The sequence below is a fragment of the Dermacentor variabilis genome, chromosome 10 (genome assembly GCF_050947875.1).
Source record: "Dermacentor variabilis isolate Ectoservices chromosome 10, ASM5094787v1, whole genome shotgun sequence".
Taxonomy (NCBI): Eukaryota; Metazoa; Arthropoda; class Arachnida; order Ixodida; family Ixodidae; genus Dermacentor; species Dermacentor variabilis.
Window position 1 is genome coordinate 61,114,372 of NC_134577.1, and position 19,407 is coordinate 61,133,778.

At 44.0% G+C, this 19,407-nt stretch overlaps 1 protein-coding gene across 5 annotated transcripts in view; it reads left to right on the forward strand.

Moving 5' to 3' along the window:
• LOC142560613 (uncharacterized) overlaps positions 1 to 19,407 on the forward strand; it is a 50,805-nt gene that overhangs the window by 13,225 nt on the left and 18,173 nt on the right. For all 5 annotated transcript variants that reach the window (XM_075672831.1, XM_075672835.1, XM_075672833.1 and 2 more), the window contains 5 exons: positions 1,007 to 1,354; positions 3,279 to 3,548; positions 4,613 to 4,849; positions 5,329 to 6,195; positions 18,850 to 19,077. In XM_075672831.1, the coding sequence (XP_075528946.1) occupies positions 1,007 to 1,354; positions 3,279 to 3,548; positions 4,613 to 4,849; positions 5,329 to 6,195; positions 18,850 to 19,077 (1,950 nt within the window). The remainder of the gene's footprint in view (positions 1 to 1,006; positions 1,355 to 3,278; positions 3,549 to 4,612; positions 4,850 to 5,328; positions 6,196 to 18,849; positions 19,078 to 19,407) is intronic.

Here is a 19,407-nt window from a genome sequence, read left to right on the forward strand (position 1 = left end):
ACACAGACCACTTTAGAAGCAGGTGTTACTTGTTGCCATGTATCTGGGGGCAGCTGATATCACCTGCTTCATGCTTTTATCTTTTAACTATGCTTTAACAGGATTCAAGCAATTGAGTGTACATCGTGTCCCAACTATCATGCACCAAGATTTGAAAACATGCAAATGACACTTTGCTGGACAGAAACAAGGTAATGTTTGCCGTCGCTCGGAGAAACTCAGATTATTTTTTCCATTCCACCTAATCGCATAACTCCTCAAATATTATAAATGCCTTGAGCGGCCAGTCATGCGGCAATATTGTGTGTATTCGCGAGCTTCCTTCACGCTCTGGAAAGCACTTTATGTAGCATGTGTTGAGCAACAGAAAACTGTATCGGGAGTTTTTCATGTTGGTCTACAATTTTCTCATTTACACTTGTAATGTAATTATATTTGAGAAGTAGATTGACTAATTAAGACTAATTACGCAATTGGGCAGAATGCAATAAATAGTAATATGTCCAAGTGACAGCAAACATTACCTTGATTCTGTCCAACTACATGCCATTAGCATAATTTTAAATCTGGGTGCGTGATAGCTGGGACACCCCGTATAGTGACAGCGACGAGCGACGATTTTAACCTCTCGTGTAGCTCCTTTTTTTTCTATTTTTCTTAAATTTTGCTATTACATCTGTTATTTCTCCTGCACTTTTCATATTGAGCTCCGACCGACTTCAAATGGACTGTGCTTAGATTTAAATGACTTACGTTGATGTGCACATACCGTACACGTATTCAGTCACATCCAGTGCACATTATAGAGTAGAGCTGCCCTATTCCTGACAGAAGCATCACTGGAAGAGATTAAACCAATTATAGCAGAGGATATAACCTAATGGTTGAAGATGTCTGGTCTATTGAAGGGCATGGAGGTTGCTTGCTTTTCCTGTGCTTCCAGAAGAGGTTTGCCGACCTATTTTTCAAGGCTAACCGAACAAGCTGTTGTGCACCACCCACGCAGGGCACTTTCCTGCTGAACCAGTACATTCCGGGCCTGGGCCAAAGCCCCATCCTGATCCAGGGCTCGCTGGGTCAGATCCAGGGCTCACTGGGGCAGATACAGGGGGTCCAGCTGGCCCTGCGGCCACCCCATGCCACGGGCCTGTCCCTGGGTCCCCAGGCAGGGCACAAGCCCCACGGGGGCCACCCGGGACAGCCTGGCACCCCAACACTGGTCATCCCGCAGAACCTGGGGCCACGGCCCAACTTTATCCTGGCGCCGCGCATGGTCTCGTCGCCCCTGTCGTTTGCCATTGCGCCAGGGCAGCCCTTGACATTACAGCAGTTGCAGGCCATGCTGCCCGCACAGGTGAGGGGGATCGACACCCACGGAGGGTGCTGTGAGCTCGTTGGCTACGGTGCCACTTGCCGAACGGTATTAATACAGCACAGTGTCAAGCTATATCATTTGGCCAGCTTTTGTAGGCTGGTATTGCAGAGCCTCTTAGCTCTGAGGCTCTGCAATACCTGCCTGAAAGGACCAGGCAGGATTCCGTAAAGGCTACTCAACAATAGATCATATTCAATCAGGTGATAGAGAAATGTGCGGAATATAACCAACCCTTATATATAGCTTTCATTGATTACGAGAAAGTGTTTGATTCTGTCGAAACCTCAGCAGTCACGGAGGCATTACGGAAGCAAGGTGTAGACGAGCCGTATGTAAGAATACTGAAAGATATCTATAGCGGCTCCACAGCCACCGTAGTCCTCCATAAAGAAAGCAACAAAATCCCAATAATGAAAGGCGTCAGGCAGGGAGGTACGATCTCTCCAATGCTATTCACAGCGTGTTTACAGGAGGTATTCAGAGACCTGGATTGGGAAGAATTGGAGATAAAAGTTAATGGAGAATACCTTAGTAACTTGCGATTCGCTGATGATATTGCCTTGCTTAGTAACTCAGGGGACCGATTGTAATGCATGCTCACTGACCTGGAGAGGCAAAGCAGAAGAGTGGGTCTAAAAAATAATCTGCAGAAAACTAAAGTAATGTTTAGCAGTCTCGGAAGAGAACAGCAATTTACAATAGGTAGCGAGGCACAGGAAGTGGTAAGGGAATACATCTACTTAGGGCAGGTAGTGACGGCGGATCTGGATCATGAGACGGAAATAATCAGAAGAATAAGAATGGGCTGGGATGCGTTTGGCAGGCATTCTCGGATCATGAACAGCAGGTTGCCATTATCCCTCAAGAGAAAAGTGTATAATAGCTGTGTCTTACCAGTACTCACCTACGGGGCAGAAACCTGGAGGCTTACGAAAAGGGTTCTACTCAAATTGAGGACGACGCAACGAGCTATGGAAAGAAGCATGATAGGTGTAACGTTAAGGGATAAGAAAAGAGCAGATTGGGTGAGGGAACAAACGCGCGTTAATGACATCTTAGTTGAAATCAAGAAAAAGAAATGGGGGGGGGGGCATGGGCAGGACATGTAATGAGGAGGGAAGGTAACCGATGGTCATTAAGGGTTATAGACTGGATTCCAAGGGAAGGGAAGCGTAGCAGGGGGCGGCAGAAAGTTATGTGGGCGGATGAGATTAAGAAGTTTGCTGGGACGACATGGCCACGTATAGTACATGACTGGGATTGTTGGAGAAGTATGGGAGAGGCCTTTGCCCTGCAGTGGGCGTAACTAGGCTGATGATGATGATGATGATGATGCTGATGATGATGATTGCAGAGCCTCATTAGTGCGTATCTGCATTTGTATTAGTGGCACTTTATGGGTACTATTCAAATAAAATGCCCTGACTTGGCTGATGCTAAACTTTTGGCACATTAGACTTTGCTTTAGAGTGCAGTGCTTCGCAGATTGTGTAGGACAGTAACTACGTAGATTAGGGCCAAGTTAATGAAACCCAGGTGGCCAAAATTAATCTGAAGTCCCCCACTGTGGTCTACCTCATAATCGTATTGTGGTTTTGGCACACGCAAGGTCTTGGAAGTCTGCTGCGGCAATTAAGCTTTACTGTGATCATAAACAGGCTCAAAGCGCTGTGATGGCACCTGATTCATGCTTTAACCTGTTTATTCTCTGAATACAACTTCAAAGCTCTTTTTCATGGACTTATTAACAAGCACTGCTAATGCTTATAAACCTGAAGCTCTATATGCCAAACAGCCAAAATACTTCGTAACAGTTGGTGCTAAAAATAACAGAAGGCAAAGAAACAAAACAAAGCACCAGCACAGTTAACACCCATCTGACAAGGTCGTCCATTGCTCGCAGACCATGCTGGCCCAGCCCACGCTGGGTGCGTTCCAGACAGACCAGCACCAGTCCTTGGTGCAGATACCAACGTTCACCCAGCCACAGATACTGGCGCACGACCACCACCATCACCACCACCACCACCATCATGGCGCCCTGTCGGCACCCCTCATCTCGACAGGTGGCACGATGGTTTCCTCCGCGCCCGCTGCCAACCTTGTCACCCATCATCCAGTCATGACCACCACGACGGTGCTGCATCCAGCACCACCGCAACCTGCCCCTGTGGTGAGAACTCGCATTGGGGCTATCGCTTGTACGAAATACTACTAGAGTTTGACATGTCTAGTCAGGTAGCGTTCATGTTGGTGAATATTGTGGTGAACAAGCAGCATTCTGAAATGATACTTAACTTTTCATCTGGTTAATGCCTTTTGTGCTTTTGCTTCTATAAAGTATTAGGACGTACGCACCAGTGTGGCTCATTGAATGGTATTCTGCTGCTGAGCTTGAAGCTGCAGGATTGGTTCCCAGCATTGACAGCCAAATTTGGATGGGCCCTGCGTGGTTTATAACTTAGAAATAACCTGGAGCCATCTGGTAGCTCTGGGACATTGAACCGATCAGTCAATAAAAGGATGAGAGCAGAATGCAAAAGCACCTGCGTACTTGGGTTTCAGTGCGCATTGCGATACTCTGTAGGACAGTGAATGTAAAATGTTAGATGTTTTGTGTAACGTTTGTCTTTCAGTGTTGATGCATATCAAAGTTTAATAACTCTGTGCAGCAGTGACTCTCTATGTAACAGAATTGTTCACCCAATTTTGCATTCCCATGTGTTGGTCTACCGAATTGTTTAATAATTTCTGTAATTATGGTTGTCAGTATACGCACTCCCTTTGTTGTGCACGAGTTCTTGTGACTCTCCACACTGTAATGCCTGATCATTTCGTGTGGCTATAATAGATTAAAGAAAATAACACCAAGGTATGAAATTCATCTGAAGCTCTCTGCAATGCTGGCCCTCACGATATAGGATTAGCTTCGGGACATTAGAGAGACCCTAAAGAGATGTTCTACCAACCTACCTAACTTAACTTTGAAGTGTCCCCATTTAAATTTGCACTTACCTGCCACTGGCTGGAAGAGAGTCTAAAACTGTTGCTTTTGTGGGCAGAATGGCCTGCTTGGAAGAGCATAATTCCCCAACCCAAGGCTCGTAAAATAACATCGCACTGCTTTACTATGGTTTGGTGCTCCTACTGATGCCTGCACTGCTGTTGCACTACTCTGCTGCATCACTTGGGCTTCAAATGAAGTCATTGTGACATAATTTTTCTTGCTTGTCACAGCCTGTCTCGGCACCCATGACATCAGCAACAATCCAGCAGCAGCCGCAGGCACGTACGACAGCGTCACCAGCCACGGAGAAGCCAGTGAAAGCGCCCACAGTCAATCTGGCCGAGTTGCTCAAGGAGCACGGAATCATGCCAGAGTCGACACCTCCACCCTCCCCTACGTCCAATCAGGATAGCACCATATCAGTCGATGTTCCCGTGACACCAGCACCAGTCACGGAGAATGTGCAGGTCAGTGGCATTGATACTTTTCTGCAACGCGTCACTTGCAGCTTGAAAGATGGAGAACACATGTTGTTTGTATTGTGTCCATTAGGTAACATCAAGCGTGTCCCCTTCACAAGCAGTCATTTGAGCCGGGTCACCACTAAGCTCTTAATATCTTTAGGCCTTAAACAAGCTGTCAGAGCACACATCCAACGGAAATAGTGATAGTGCAAGCTCTTTCAAATGCATCCTTTTTTCTGTGCTAAATGCCTCTCTAATGTCCAATGTGTATGGCCCATTGGTTATCGTATCAGGGTCAGGGCTTGCATAACACCACAGTTCAGTCCATCCTCTTCTCAGTCCATCCATTTCATCCTCTTCTACCCCCACCTGAATATGCCGATAGCAGAGATAACAGCACAACTCAAACTTGTCACAAGGAGCGAAAGGAATCTTAGATGTTGTCGGTGGTTGAGAAATGATCTCGGTGCATTTCCCCGCAGGTTGTGGTGAGCAAGTCTCCGCAGACCGTGGCAGTGTCTCCCCAGCAGCGGGTGCAGCTTTCGTTGGCACACGATGGTAGCGTCGTACTACACCCTCATGGCAGTAACCTGTCCACCATGCCTGCACCAGTGCAATCCCCGGGGCTGGTGGCAACTACAGTCACTCCCACGTCGACGAGCGCACCCGGCGTGACTGCTCTCTCGCGGACCCATTCGGCCCTCCTGGAGCGTCTCTCCGCAGCGCCGCCCGTCAGCGTGCCAGACCTGGCCTCCCTAACTGCACCACGCGTCTCTGTCAGTGCGCCGACCATGGTGGCAGCACCATCACTTGTTGCACCCTCGGTGATGACGCCGTCTATGATGGCTGCAACTACACACCCTCACCAGCTCACCTTGCATACCGTCAACAACGGACTGGTGCCGACGCAGCAGCTGGGGCAGCCACAGTCATTTGTGACGCTGCATGGCACTGCGGTGGCCAATATGCTGTGCCATGGTAATAATACGCGCATTAACCACATCGTGGTCAGCCCATCACCGTCCCTGGGACACCAGCAGCAGCATCACCACCATCAGCATGCTCTGCACCATACTTGTCACGCTGTGGCGAACACGGCTGTGGTGAGCTCGGTGGCCAGTGCCGTGGTGCCGACGACGACGACAACGGCGGTGATGGCGTCATCGCCAACGATGGTGGGTAGGACAGCGGTGCCAACATCCATGCCGCACACAGTGGTGACTGTGGCTGCATGCCCCTCTGTGACGACTGTGACTGTGACGCCCACGGTGGTCGTGACATCGAACAGTGGTGCAACGGCACACACAAGTGGAAAGTGTACAGCGCCCATGAACTCTCAAAACCAACAGGTGGGAGAACCAGATCTTGCCTTGCTGTTTGGGCGGGCCGTTATGAAACAAATGCAGTATTTGCTACCAGACGCATGTTGATCGCTTGCTGCGCTGGCTGCTTGACCTTTTAATGTGGAGAGCAGCTCAGAGCTTTGCCACCTTTGGCCGATTGTGTTCCTCGATTGGTGCGTTTATCACACTTTGGCTAGGGCGCAGCACTGGTGTGATGTAGCAATATATATATATATATATATATATATGTATATAATATTGAACCCGAAATTGAAGCCATTTTGCATTTTGTGGCCAACCATTTCAACCACAATGTTGCAGCCTCTTTGCGCACAGTTGTGCGAGCGTCAATGGGCAGTGACAAATGCTGGCTGTTTGCTATTTGGTTTATCTCTTGCACGATGTTGCAGAGCTCGTCCAGGCAGTGTTAAGACTCATCTTCGACATTCATGGGCACGGACTGCAGCCTGCCCTTCCGTGCCTCTACAGGGGTTTGCATTGGGCTGCACGTAATGTCTGTGTAGGTCAAAAGTTTGCAAAGCAAATGCAAAAAAAAAAGAGAGAGAGAAAGAATTAAGTGGGGTGCCACAAGTAATGGCAAACTTGGCAAAAGCAAGCTTGTGGACCACTCACGAGCCGGGCACATCTTGCATGACCTGCTATGGTTAATTCATGCTTGTCTACTCTTGCATGCAAACAAAGGCGTGCATGCAAACAAGTGCTGATAACTTCTTTTATTGGACAAAGTTGGCACATTGTGTCACAAAACACTCCGTTTTTTACAGAACTGTGCACCAAGAGAGAATGATAATGATTGTTCAGGTTTTCTTTCTTTTTGTGCTTTAATTATTTCCAGGTGTGTTCATAATTTTTTAAACAATACCTTTAAATTAGCTCCTGCGATGACAAATCAACAGTGGGAATGTGAAAAGGGAAAGCCACCCCCTATTTTCTTTAAATTGCATCAGATTTCAAGTTTATGCTATGCCTACAGAACCAGTTTTGAAGCACCCTGATGGCTCACTAATAAGCTCTATGGCTATACCTTTATATGTAGTGACAAGTGGAGGCACATATCTGCCCGTTGGGATACAATGGGGGCGAAGCACTCAGCTTGGCTGAAGCCCTTGATAAACTTCACCAGAGCAATTTACTACCCTTTTATGCTTCTACAAAAGTAATCCCAACTCCAAAATAAGTCTGTCATTAACACGGCTGAAAACATGCTAAATTCAGTGAATTTCAGCAAGTTACCAACACTGATGCGAATGGTAGGCTGGGAATCCTCTTGGCTTGTTCAAGAGTTTCCAGGAATTCTCCTGCGGGGTACAGGAGCTCCCTTACCCATGTATTTGAGAATACATGGGTAATGACATGGGTAATAATGGGTAATACATGGGTACATGACTTCCGTCAACCGAATGCGTTACTGCGCTTTATCAACGCCTCATGGCAGTTCTAAAGAAGTGTAGTTCGTGCCTTTCTCAGTCAAGCGGCAGTGCTATGCTTAGCTCTGTGGAGTGAAGCAAGAGTTCTTGAGTCGAGGGTAGTTTGGGAATGCAGGGGTTAATCTGTTTTCCTGGAAGCATCGAGTGATGAGAAAGGTGCTTTTCAATATAATCTGAGATTCCCTGAAACACATTCAGAAGTCATTGTCGCCGTCAGCCAAATTTACATTCACTGCAGCCAGCAATCTGCAGTGATACAGTCTTTTACCCTTCAAGGGTTGCATTTTGCTCTGGAAATGACATTCCACAAGGTCGCATTTCTTATGACTTATATTGAGAAAAGAAATTGTTTATAGGCAATACGATACTTCCTAATGCAAAATTTGAGCGCAGCTGTTTAGGTGTTTTGAATTCGCGATTTATTAATGCAGAGAATTTGAGTCTCAACGGCAGGTTCCTCTCGGCTGCGGTGCTGACCCTCAGCTCACTTAGTAGCTGTGGCATATGAAGCCTTTCCACCGGATGCATTGCTCATTGTTCAGAAAGAACTGGCTGATACTATTTTGTATTACGATTATATTGTCACATGGTAATGACAGTGAAGTACGGCAGTGTCGAAACTGTGAGTTACAAATTTAACTCAGATTACAAGAAGGTTTGGTGACAACAGCCAACAGATAGAACTATTGATAACATTCGAGAAACTTCTGATACATGCAGGCACATTGGGCATCAAGGAATAATATTTAACATTTTTTAGCCGGTGAATACCAGTGACCGACGTGCACTGCTCTGTGCCATTTCGTATTGATGCCACAAAGCCCGTCTTGTGTGGCACTACGCTTTTCTTCTCTGCATTCTTCCTCGCACTCTCTTCGCTATCGCTTCTTTCATCACCCGTTGTGCTCCGCATTCACTTTCATCCTTTGCTGTGTTCATTTGCTCGGTTACGAGGGACAGTGCCGACACTCGTCGGAGTGTCGGAGTGACGGGTGAGGGATCTTGAACCACCCCTCGAGCTTTCTGAAGAAAGATAGTATGCAGATAGCATATGCTGCTGTGAACATTTCAGCCAAGTTTAGCTGTCATAAGCGGCGCGTCGAGCTTGCAAGCCAGAACACGAAGTCACCTTTCTCTCAAAACGCTCTTTTAACTGAAGCTTACTCCTCCTTCTCTTCTGGTTACATTATTTCGTAATAAAGCGGATTCCCATACGTGGCTGCTTTTGGCCAATAGCTGACAAGAATCAAGAAGGGTGTTTGGATCAGTGAGCTTCTCCCTACTGTTACTGTGTATATTTATTGACGAAGTTCAATAAACAGGCTGAAGGAAGCAAAGATGTGCTTTCAAATTTTTACGATAATACATACTTCCAGAAGAAAGCTATTATCGTCTGCTCACGTAAGCTTGGCCGTGGCCGCCTGCATAGGAATTAAACTTTAGCCAGCTTTAGCTTATTGGTGTCGTTTCAAAAATGTGCAAGTTGGATGTGGCCACTATCCGTCAGTCAAGCTGGTGACGGACAAAGCCGGTCTGCACCACGTAGCACGGTCAGACTGCAATGTATGAGTGCGAGCACGCACTGAAGCCCTGTCGTGCACAAAGCAGACGCTGCGCGTACACTCTACAGTTGCATGTAGCTGCGGTCTTCTACGTAGTGTAGATACCGCGGCCGCCGCGGTGTGCCACCACAAGTCCACTGGCTACGTGCCCTGCGGCTTGCTGAGGATAACCGCATTTGGCTTACATTTGGTGCGCCGTAGACACCAAAATCTGAAGTAGTGGCGTCTACCTTACCATCCAAACAGAATTTGAACTGCATGCCACGGTGACATTTAGAAGAAGGAGCGTTGTGGGCACTCCCCCGCTCTGCCGTAGACTTCGTGGTGCAAGGCATTGAAGAAGGAATGGGAGCACAATGAAGAGGGTGTTTGATTGCCAATAACTCCGTTTCTGCTGAAAACATTGAAGTATGTTTCGCGGCAAAGTAGTTCTGAAATAGCCCATGTTAACTTCGAATGCATTCTTTGATAAAAAGTGGTTCAGGGCCCCCTTAAGAGCTGCACTCGAAAAATAAGCAACAGTGAAGCGACAAAAAATTTGTTTAACCCCACAAGGGACCAACGTATCATTTTTGATTCGCTGAATTTGATGCGTAAGAGCTTATTTAGGTGCTATTTAGGCGCTTTATTTAGAGCCAATGCCAGCATTTTTGATAAGCTGTAGGGAATTTTCAATTACCAATTAATATTTACTCAATTGTCATTTTGCTTTTTTCTTTACACAGATATACTCACCATGACGAGAAATAAATGTAAACAAGTTGTTTTAATTTTCTTCGATGTTTAATGGTGTTTGGGCTTTGTGGGTCTAATGTGTGCAGTTTTATGCGTTTTTTTGTGTGAATACCTTAACTAGTGTAAATAATCTTATAAAATTATAATGGAACTTATTCGACTTATTTTTATGTTTTAAATAGGTTTGACATATCTAGGGCCCATATTTTGAAACATTCCACTTCGTTTTCCCTCTTTTGTCGCATGTCGTGCCGAGGGTGTCATCTCGGCAAGGACAGCCGTGCAGCGGCATTTGAACCACTGGCCAAGAGCCAGAAGAATAGAGAATGAATTGCCTTGATGGAGAATATGAACTCGGGGACATGTGGCCGTAGCGAAAGCTTGCCATGCTAGCACCCACAAGCAAACTCAGTAGAGTGCGCACACCTGTCAGAAAAATGAAACAATAGAGGAACTTGTAGTAATCAATCATTAAATCATTAAATGAGATTCCATCAAATTATCGAGAGTCCTGCAAAAAGAGACGTAATTGCATGCCTTCTGGAGAGTCATGCAAGTAAGCATCTCGCGGTAATGCATTGATTAGAAACGAGATCAAAAAATTTTCACGACAGCCCTAATTTGGAATGACATGCGCACGAATGTTGATTATAAAGTGCGCAAGTGGAGGCATGAGCATGTGGCAGTAAACAAGGCGAAGCAGAAATACTGCCAAACTACTATAGTGGTAGTCATCGCAGAACGAAGTGAAAAACATGGCATTGCTGGTAGCCAAGGTGCGGCAGGCACAATGAAGTAGCAGAAGTTCGCAACACCTCCTGAACGATGCTTAATTCCATAAAAGGCCGATTTTTTTCTCGTATGTGAGGTCGCCACCACACGTGACCCTCAAAGGTGGTTAATCAGCTGACACCATGCTGTGTGTACAAATTTTCTAATTTCATCACACCCCCTAGGTCTCTGCCATCATCAACTATGCTTTGAAATTTCGGAATACACACCGACGCACTGACAAAACGGGGTTTCGGCGCAAATTTTAGAAAAATGCAATTTGTCTTTAATTTTCTCATTTCGTAATAAAGCTCTTACCGCAAAATCAACGACAATGTATAGTTATGAAAGAGCTCTTAGTCTGTCTGAGCTGATTCCGTGTTTCTCATTGGTGTCCTTTAAACAGAGCTCAAACATTTGTCATGGAACACATGTCCCATATGCTTTTGTGGCCAACTGTACTGCTTACACTCACAGTTCGATCAATCACTTGAGGCAGGGAACATAAATTATGGACACATATCACGATGACTTCATGATATTAGATGTATTCTTTTGTAAATTTTAGAATTTTGGAATTGAATTCTTTTGTACAGTTTGCCAGCACTAAATTATTTTTAATATATCAGAATCTCTACTGATCGCACACCCCTGAATTAAATTTGTGGGAGTGAGAAGTCCAGCTAAATGAGCACACACAACATCATTGTTATTGAATTTCTTATTTAGCCCAGTGAATATAATCCACAGAGAGGCATTTCATAGAATGACATACCTGCGAACTTTTGCAATCGTAAAATGCCCGAATTTAAGCACTCGTTTATGATTGGCATATTAATGAAAACGTTTTACCATTTTAGATTTGCAAATAGATTCGAGCAAAGACAACTTTAAAAAATGACCAATACAGTGACTGAGTGACTTTTCTTGTCCCAGTTTTATTGATCCATTGATTACATGGGCATACTTGTGTGGCAGAGACATCAACTGATAGAACCAATGTATTACAGCAACCGAGTCTTTGACAGCCATTACATCAATATTGCATTAATAAACTTCATAATAGCATAATCTCTAGTATCTTTTTTTTCTCTTCCACTGCAGTGTTTCCCGAATCCTAAGGTTGGCAGGTCTGCAAATAGCGCAACATATCTTAATCATGGGTATGCATTAAACATAGCTTACAACTTGGAAAGAAATAGTTGACCTTGTTTTTTTGCTTTCACATTGCTATTTCACGCTGCAACTGAGTGGTTCTTTGCCTTTAAAGGGACCCTGAAACGATTTTGACGATTTTGTACAAACGTACTGAGTCGTTAGACTAGGTCTTCTGATCATTAATTGACGCATCTAAGTGCTCCGCATAAAGCATGTAATTTAGTATAAGGTTTTAAAAATGTGCATCGCTGCCGATCGCAGCACACTGCTCAGCGGGATTTTCAGCTGCCCCTACCCATATGACGTAAATCACCCAATTGACGTCAGTAGGGTGAGCTATCCAATTGGCTGCCCAGGGCGTGTCATCGATAATTTTTCCACCTTTATGGTTGATGTTCGTAATAGTTGGAATGTTAGTTCATTTGTTTCTATAAAAAGAAAGTAACAGAAAGAGAATGCACAAGAACCATTTCACACTACACTTAAGCACTTCCGGCATACAGCAAGCATCGTCTGCTTATGTTACAATGTGCTCCATTTTTATGAGAGCTCCGCGGTCAGAGTCAGTCTCAGTCTTTTCGCTAGCACTATGATTCGACTTTGTTGCATTGTGGAATGCAAACGTAGCGACTGGCAATATGTGAAGCTGTGACATCGTGTCCCTCTGCAAGCCAGTAGACGAGCGGACTGGCTGCAGCACATCAGACTGCCGCTATGCGATCGGCGCGAGGATTTGCGCATTTGCAGCCGTCGCTTTACACCGAAAGATTACTAACGCAATAGTTTTTCGCGAGTCCGGTATTAGGGTAAACACAAGTGCAAGGAGACGGGGCCTAGCCGTTTGACTGTGTCGTTTCACGGGATGAGCAAAAGCGCAAATGTGAATGGTCTGCACGGTGCAGCCACCTGGTGGCGCAGAGCTCAAGCACACACAGTAGCAGTAACGAAATGTATTCTTCTTTGCTGCTGGTGTCAATTTTTCACAGAACTATAATGGTTAACACATTGTTTTTGTAAATGTTTAAAATGTTTTACACTTGGCTAGAGCAATATTAGCGCTTTGTTTGGCTGGTTAAGCTCTGCGCCAACAGGTGGTTGGACCGTGCAGACTGATCAGGCCGCTCACATATGTCTATGCTAAAGTTCCATCATAAGCTTGAGTTTGTCTCCAACCATCCGTTGAAACGCCGAGCTTGCCTGTGGTTACCAAAATACCACACACGTTCGGTGCTGCGACAGAATGCTCGCAACGCATGCTACTTCGATAGCTCTCGCTTGGGGTCGACTGCCGAGCAGCTGGCACTCCAGCTGGCAGCTGGAGTTTGGAGAGGCTTCGCGCACGCGCTCCTAGAGAACCGGAAGTCGATGACACGACGTGCCATCATGACGCACAGCCAGTGGAGGCAGAGCTTAGCCTTGATCGCTCGGTGAACGAGTTGAGGAGAAAATGCATGACTATGGAGTAGGGTAACTTGTAATCGTCCATAGCTCTCCTAATATGAGACGTTTCACACAAATTGCGGTACAAATTATTAACTTTAGCTGTACCTTACACGTCTACAAAATTTGCCCGAACCGTTTCAGGGACGCTTTAATGTTCTATGAGGAAATTTGAAAAAATTGTGAAGATAATGCTTGGTAACTGATTAGGAAGCGTGAATTAGCTTTTATTGGAATTTCCTGCATGCAGAACAACTAAAGCAGGGTGCACTTGGATAACATGAGTGCTAATTGGGTATCAAGGTTACCTGTCTGACTGAATTGTATCAAAATGTTCTGAATGAACATTTCTACCTGTATAAAAGAATGAATAATGCATGCAAAGGAAGTGGGGGATCAATTTGAGTTTTAAGACTGGATAATGCTGGGTAATTTGAGTTTAAATTTGCTTTTATTGGTATTCACTGGACGCTAATAGCACGAGAGATAGGGACAAAGAAAGAAAGACACAAACATACAGCGCTGCCTGTGTGTTTCTTTCTTAACTTGTCCATTTCTCTCGTGCTGTTTAAACAATAGTCCAAGAAAAGTTGCATTACTCTTATCTTTTTAGTTTGCTCATGTGTTAGGTAACTTACATATGACAGAAAAGCTTTGTTACTATTTTGGTCTTGCTTGTCTTTGTCACCTAGCCACCTAAGAACAAGGCTTTAGTTAAAACACTCTTCATTCATCCGAAGTCAGTCATGCTCGTAGAGCAACCCCAGAGCCACTTGAACAGGAGATGAACGAGTATGTCACATGCTAAAACTGCTAGTAACAAGTTCATTACTGTTAGTGCAATTACTTTCTGCAGCAGCTGATTAGCTCTTAAAGAGGTGAGGTCAGTGATGCAGCTAGATCATAACTTACCCTGGTGGTTAGGGCACGTAAATCAGTAATATTAACTCCAAGCAAGCTGCAGCTGCACTAGTTGGTCTTTATAGATTTGCACACAGTCACACACCTATCATGACAAGATGAGCATGGGTTAAAAAAAATAATCACCAGCTGTGCTGACTGGTGTTTTCAACTTTATTTCAGACATGTTGCTAAATTTTGCTGCAAGTCATTAAAATTCTCACTTGAACGCTCTAGTGAATAAAAGTAGACGGTTTGGAACACTTCGATATTGGCAAATGTGGCATTAAGCATTTACCAAAATGTTTTACAAACAGAGATTTTACCTGCAAGACTAAAGGGCTTTCCTAATATATTTGCAAAACAACGGATGATGACAGCTGAAATTCTCCATTTGTCTTCAGATTGTAAGGTGAAAAATCCAGCATGGAGCAAAAGAGTATAAGTAACGTGATTATGAGCATGAAAGGACACTTAGTATAGGTTGCATGTGCATATTTTACAGCACTTAGTGACATTAACTCACTCATGAAAATTGCGCCCTACGCAGTACAGCCAATTAAAGCCAGGTACTTGTAGGTTTTGAATAATGAAGTGCATTCTAGAAAGCTGTTTTCGAAGCAACTTACTGAACTTTGAAGTCCCTAAAATGTCACCACATTGTTCTGTCATGTCGCTAAATAGAGAAACTTGTTGGCTAGACAGGCAAAAGTGTCGCTAAATGAAGTGAAAAAAGATCTCTAAAATGGCAGCACCGGTACTGATAGCATCGATATATAAATTTATCACTTGAATAATGCTTTTCAATTACTGGAAAAGAAAAAAAAATTGTAACCTGAGGAATTGCAACATGTAATGTTTTCATGCCTTCCCTTAAGGGGAGATGTAGGTCTTCAACCGAAAAATTTTAATATCTTTATTCTTCGAGGTATGGTGCTTGAAACATGAACATATATGTAATGTTATGTGCTTGTTTCAAATGTAAGGTAAATTTTTATTTATCCCCTTTGCTTCTAATTTTATGCAAATGTTGTTTAATTATTTTCTGCAAAAATTTACAAAATATCTGATGCTTAGATTTTGCTAAATAGGGTATTAATGGGTTCTGCATGATTCAAGGAATGTCATAAGACTAACCTTATTGCTCTGCCTTACCTACAACACGAAGTGCAAGGTTTTGAGGTAGAAACTTGAGTTTTTCTGATACTTTGAAGTCCTGCAACTTGTGTTCTAGGTAAGGCCGAACAGTAAGGTTAATCTTAAGGCATTCCTTGAATTTTGCAGAAGCCATTCACATACAGAAGCCTATTTAGTGAAATCTTAGCATAGGCTATTTTGGAAATCTTTGCAGAAAATAATTAAAGGAAGCTCACATAAAATTAGAACCAGAGTAGAAAAACAATAATTGACTGCATATTCAGAATAAGCACATATCATTACATATATGTACAATATTCAGCATCATGTCTTAAAGAATATCTTTCTTTTCTAGAACCCACTTCTCACTTTCACACTACTATTTAATGTGAGACTTGTGTACATGCATGCTTCTGTGGGTCTGGAAAAAATATCTGAAAATATCTGTACTTGCTCTACATAACAAAATAATGTTGCAGTCTGGCAGCAGTGGAGAAGACAGCATAAGATGTGCTGCTACATTAATTAATAGTTATAGGTGAGTCTGGTTTTGTTTAGTGTTTAATGCTTGGCTTATTCGTCATCGTTCAGTTGCACCAGTGGTAATTTAGTAAAGTGCAATGTCGAAAGTTTTTAAGTGAAACATTTTTAAGTGAAAATCTAGCAGGCTTGTTTACAAGCTAACAACTTTAGTTTACCATTCTGTGGAAGGTCCCTTTACATCAGAAGTGGGCAACACTGGTCGAAATGTCCTTGATGCATTTTTATCACTTTTGACCCATTCTGGTCCAGTCATTCTTCTAGGAATCGAAATGCTTTAGTGAATATCTGAAATTGAGAAGAAAAAAACAGCAAAACTAATCTGGAAATCTGAATGTCAGCAACTCCAAATTATACTTATCTTGTCAGTATTGTGCTGCAGGTAAACATGGTTCTCCCTGATATTTCGCAAAAGTCCACGAGTCGAGTCAAGGTGAGGCTAGGCCTCAATTGTGTGTTCATTTGCCTTCGGTTGCTCAAAAATGGTCTTCAAATATTTCATGGCCCTACTTCACAGCATTAAAAAAAAAACATGCACTGCCTATAACGCCTTGACCTGATATTTATGAGAAAAGCCTTTGGCATGTTGCTGAAAACTGCAATGAAAATGTTATCTTTAATTTTTCTCAGCTTTTCTCATTCAAATACATGGCATATAAATTTCTCACTCCAGTGATAAAATTCGGACCAAAAAGGGTGAAGTCAGCTCTCATTTACGTTCTCAACTTTTCTCTCTCACTCTCATGCTTTACTGGTCTTCAAGGCAACAAGAGAAGCTCACCATGAATAACAGTGTACATAGTACCAACAACAACCAGCGGAGTTGCAGTTTCATTAGTTTCAATTCTTCCAAAGCAAGTGTAGGAGTCTGCAAAATTTCTCTCAAACGACAGACACTTGGAAAGAGCCCCTGAAAGCATAGGCGGAGAGACATTGAAGTTGACTCTCAAAACAACCTCTGAGACTTCGAAAAAAGGCTTACAGAAAAATGCTCTTCCGAGTGTCAACTTCAAAGTCAAGCAACCTTGACCTAAAATAAGACAGGGCAATATGGTTGGTCTTATTGGATTCCTTGAATTACGCAGAAGCTACTCATAGCTCACTTATCAAAACTTGAGAAACTGATTTTTTGAAACCTTTCTTTAAGAATTGAGTATAAAAAAACTTTGCATAATATTAGAACCAATTCACATCAACAAACATAAAGCTCATATTTCAAAATAAGCACAACAAATTACATATATTGTAAGATCACCATAGCGCAAATAGAGATTAAAAAAACAAACTTAGTTGCATAGTTAAAGGGGTCCTGAACCACCCCGTGGACTTGGTAAAAAAAGAACACAGTCTGTGAATAGCGTATGTTGCTGTGAATATCGCAGCCAAATTTTGCAATCGTGCGCAGAACATGGAGCTCGCAAGCAGAGCCAAACGTGCTCTTTTCAACAGAAGCCTTCTCCTCACTCTTTTCGGGCTGCCATATTTTGTCATATAGCAGATTCCTATATGCAGATGTTATTATTGGCAAATATATGACATCACTGAAGTGCTTTTGTATCAGCGTGCTTCTTGTTACTGTGTATATTTATTGATGCAGTAAGTGAAAATATGCATTTCAAATTTCACTGAGAATAACCTAGTTCCAGAAATACGACTATCATACTCTTGCTGATTATCGTCTGCCAACACTTGGCCGTGCCCGTCCACGTAGGAATGAAACTTTGGCCACACTACTTACCACTGTCATAGCTGCCAAGTCTCACTAATTTCCATTAGTTTTCAATGCTCAGCTAACCTTGAACCATGTGAAACCCAAGATCAGACCACACGTACGCTTTCCAGCGAGTGCTCACTCCTGGCTGCTCCTGGCTAGACACCTTGGGGAACTCCACTTCGTATTGAGCTATGGTGCAAAATACACATCTTAGATGTGGCTGCTATCCATCGGTCAAACTTCTGCAGGACAAAGCCAGTGTGCACCGCATAGCACAGCCAGACTTGAGCACAGGAACACGAGCACGCCCTCCAGCCCCATTGTGCACATAGTCAGTCACTGCAGTTGCATGCAGGTGCATCTGCAGCATAGCGTAGATACGGCGGCTGCCATGAGCTGCCGCGACGAGCACACTCGCTGCAGCTTGCCCAGAACAGCTGTATGCTTTGCTTGATGTTTGTGGGTGGCATGTCTCAAGGCTCGAGCGCCAACATCTGACGAACAGGTAGTCTGCTTCCCAAGTTGCACACCATCGAGATGTGTCGCCATCATGGTCGAGGCTCGTTACGTTAAGAGTTCTTTCAATGCAAGTCCTGAGTGCGGCATCCGATGTGTGCTGTACTTAGCAATGTATGGAAATTGTGTGATTCCTGTAGATATAAGTGCGAAAGGAAATGTGCCACTCAGTGCAAGACCACACTCAAGTAGCTAGCTATCTAGCGCACTGTAGAAGAGGAAAGGGATGAGACACCGTGAACTCAACCGTGAGCCGGGGAATAGCCTCCGAGGTCGGTGCGTCGTAGGTGCCAAAATTGGTAGTGGCATCTATGTGAACATCCAAAATCATAATTGAACTGTGAACCATGGCAATGAGTGTTGTGGGCACCACCCTGCTTCCCCATAGCTTTTGCAGTCAAAGGCATTGAAGGGGCGGGAGCACTGTGAAGGGTATCATAGACGATTTTTTATTGCCAATAACTTCGCTTCTGCTATACGGATTGAAGTACTTTTTGCTGCAAAGTATTTCTGAAGTAGTCTATCTTACCGTCAGGTGCGCTTCTCGACTTTGACAAAAAGTTTTTCTGGACCACTTTAACTTCTCCCCTACCTCAAAATGTAAGATATAAGCTATATAGGTTGGTTGAAATCGTACCGCATTTTATCTGTGTGATCTTTCACTGAACTGCTACTCTTTTGAAAAAAACGTATTTGTGCTGCGCCAGTTCTCCATGTCCCTTCGTCTTCACTTTTTCAGCTCTATGAGCAGCTACAGTCGCAGATAACCTACCTGAACTCTCTGAAGAAGCCCACGATGCAGCAGAAGCTCCTGCTGCAGCAAATGCTCTCCATCGAGGAGAAGCTGCGTGATTCCAACAAGCCGCAAGTGAGCTCCTCGTCCAATGACACCACCACAGCAGCCGCGGTGCCCACATCACACGCACACTGCATGCAGCGGCATGAAGTCAAGCCAACCGTCGTCTCGGTGAGTCAGTTTACTTTTTTACTTCTTGCGGCTCTATGTGGAGGCAGTGCATCTGGAAGCATGCTGTACAATTATTGTCATTCTCTCTCTCTCTCTCTCTGTGCGTGTGTGAAGCGAGGGAGTGAGAGAAGAGCAGGAAATTATGATGACGTCATTTTCATAAGCAACAGTACAAATCAGTTAACTGGCAGCCTGTACAGTTAACTGTACTGCTGCGGCCAACAGTGCAGGTCGGTTAACTGGCAACAAATATTCGAAGACTGCTCCTGCTTTTAGACAAGATGCAGTGGAAATGCTATTGTTAAATCTACCTAATACCATGATGGTAAC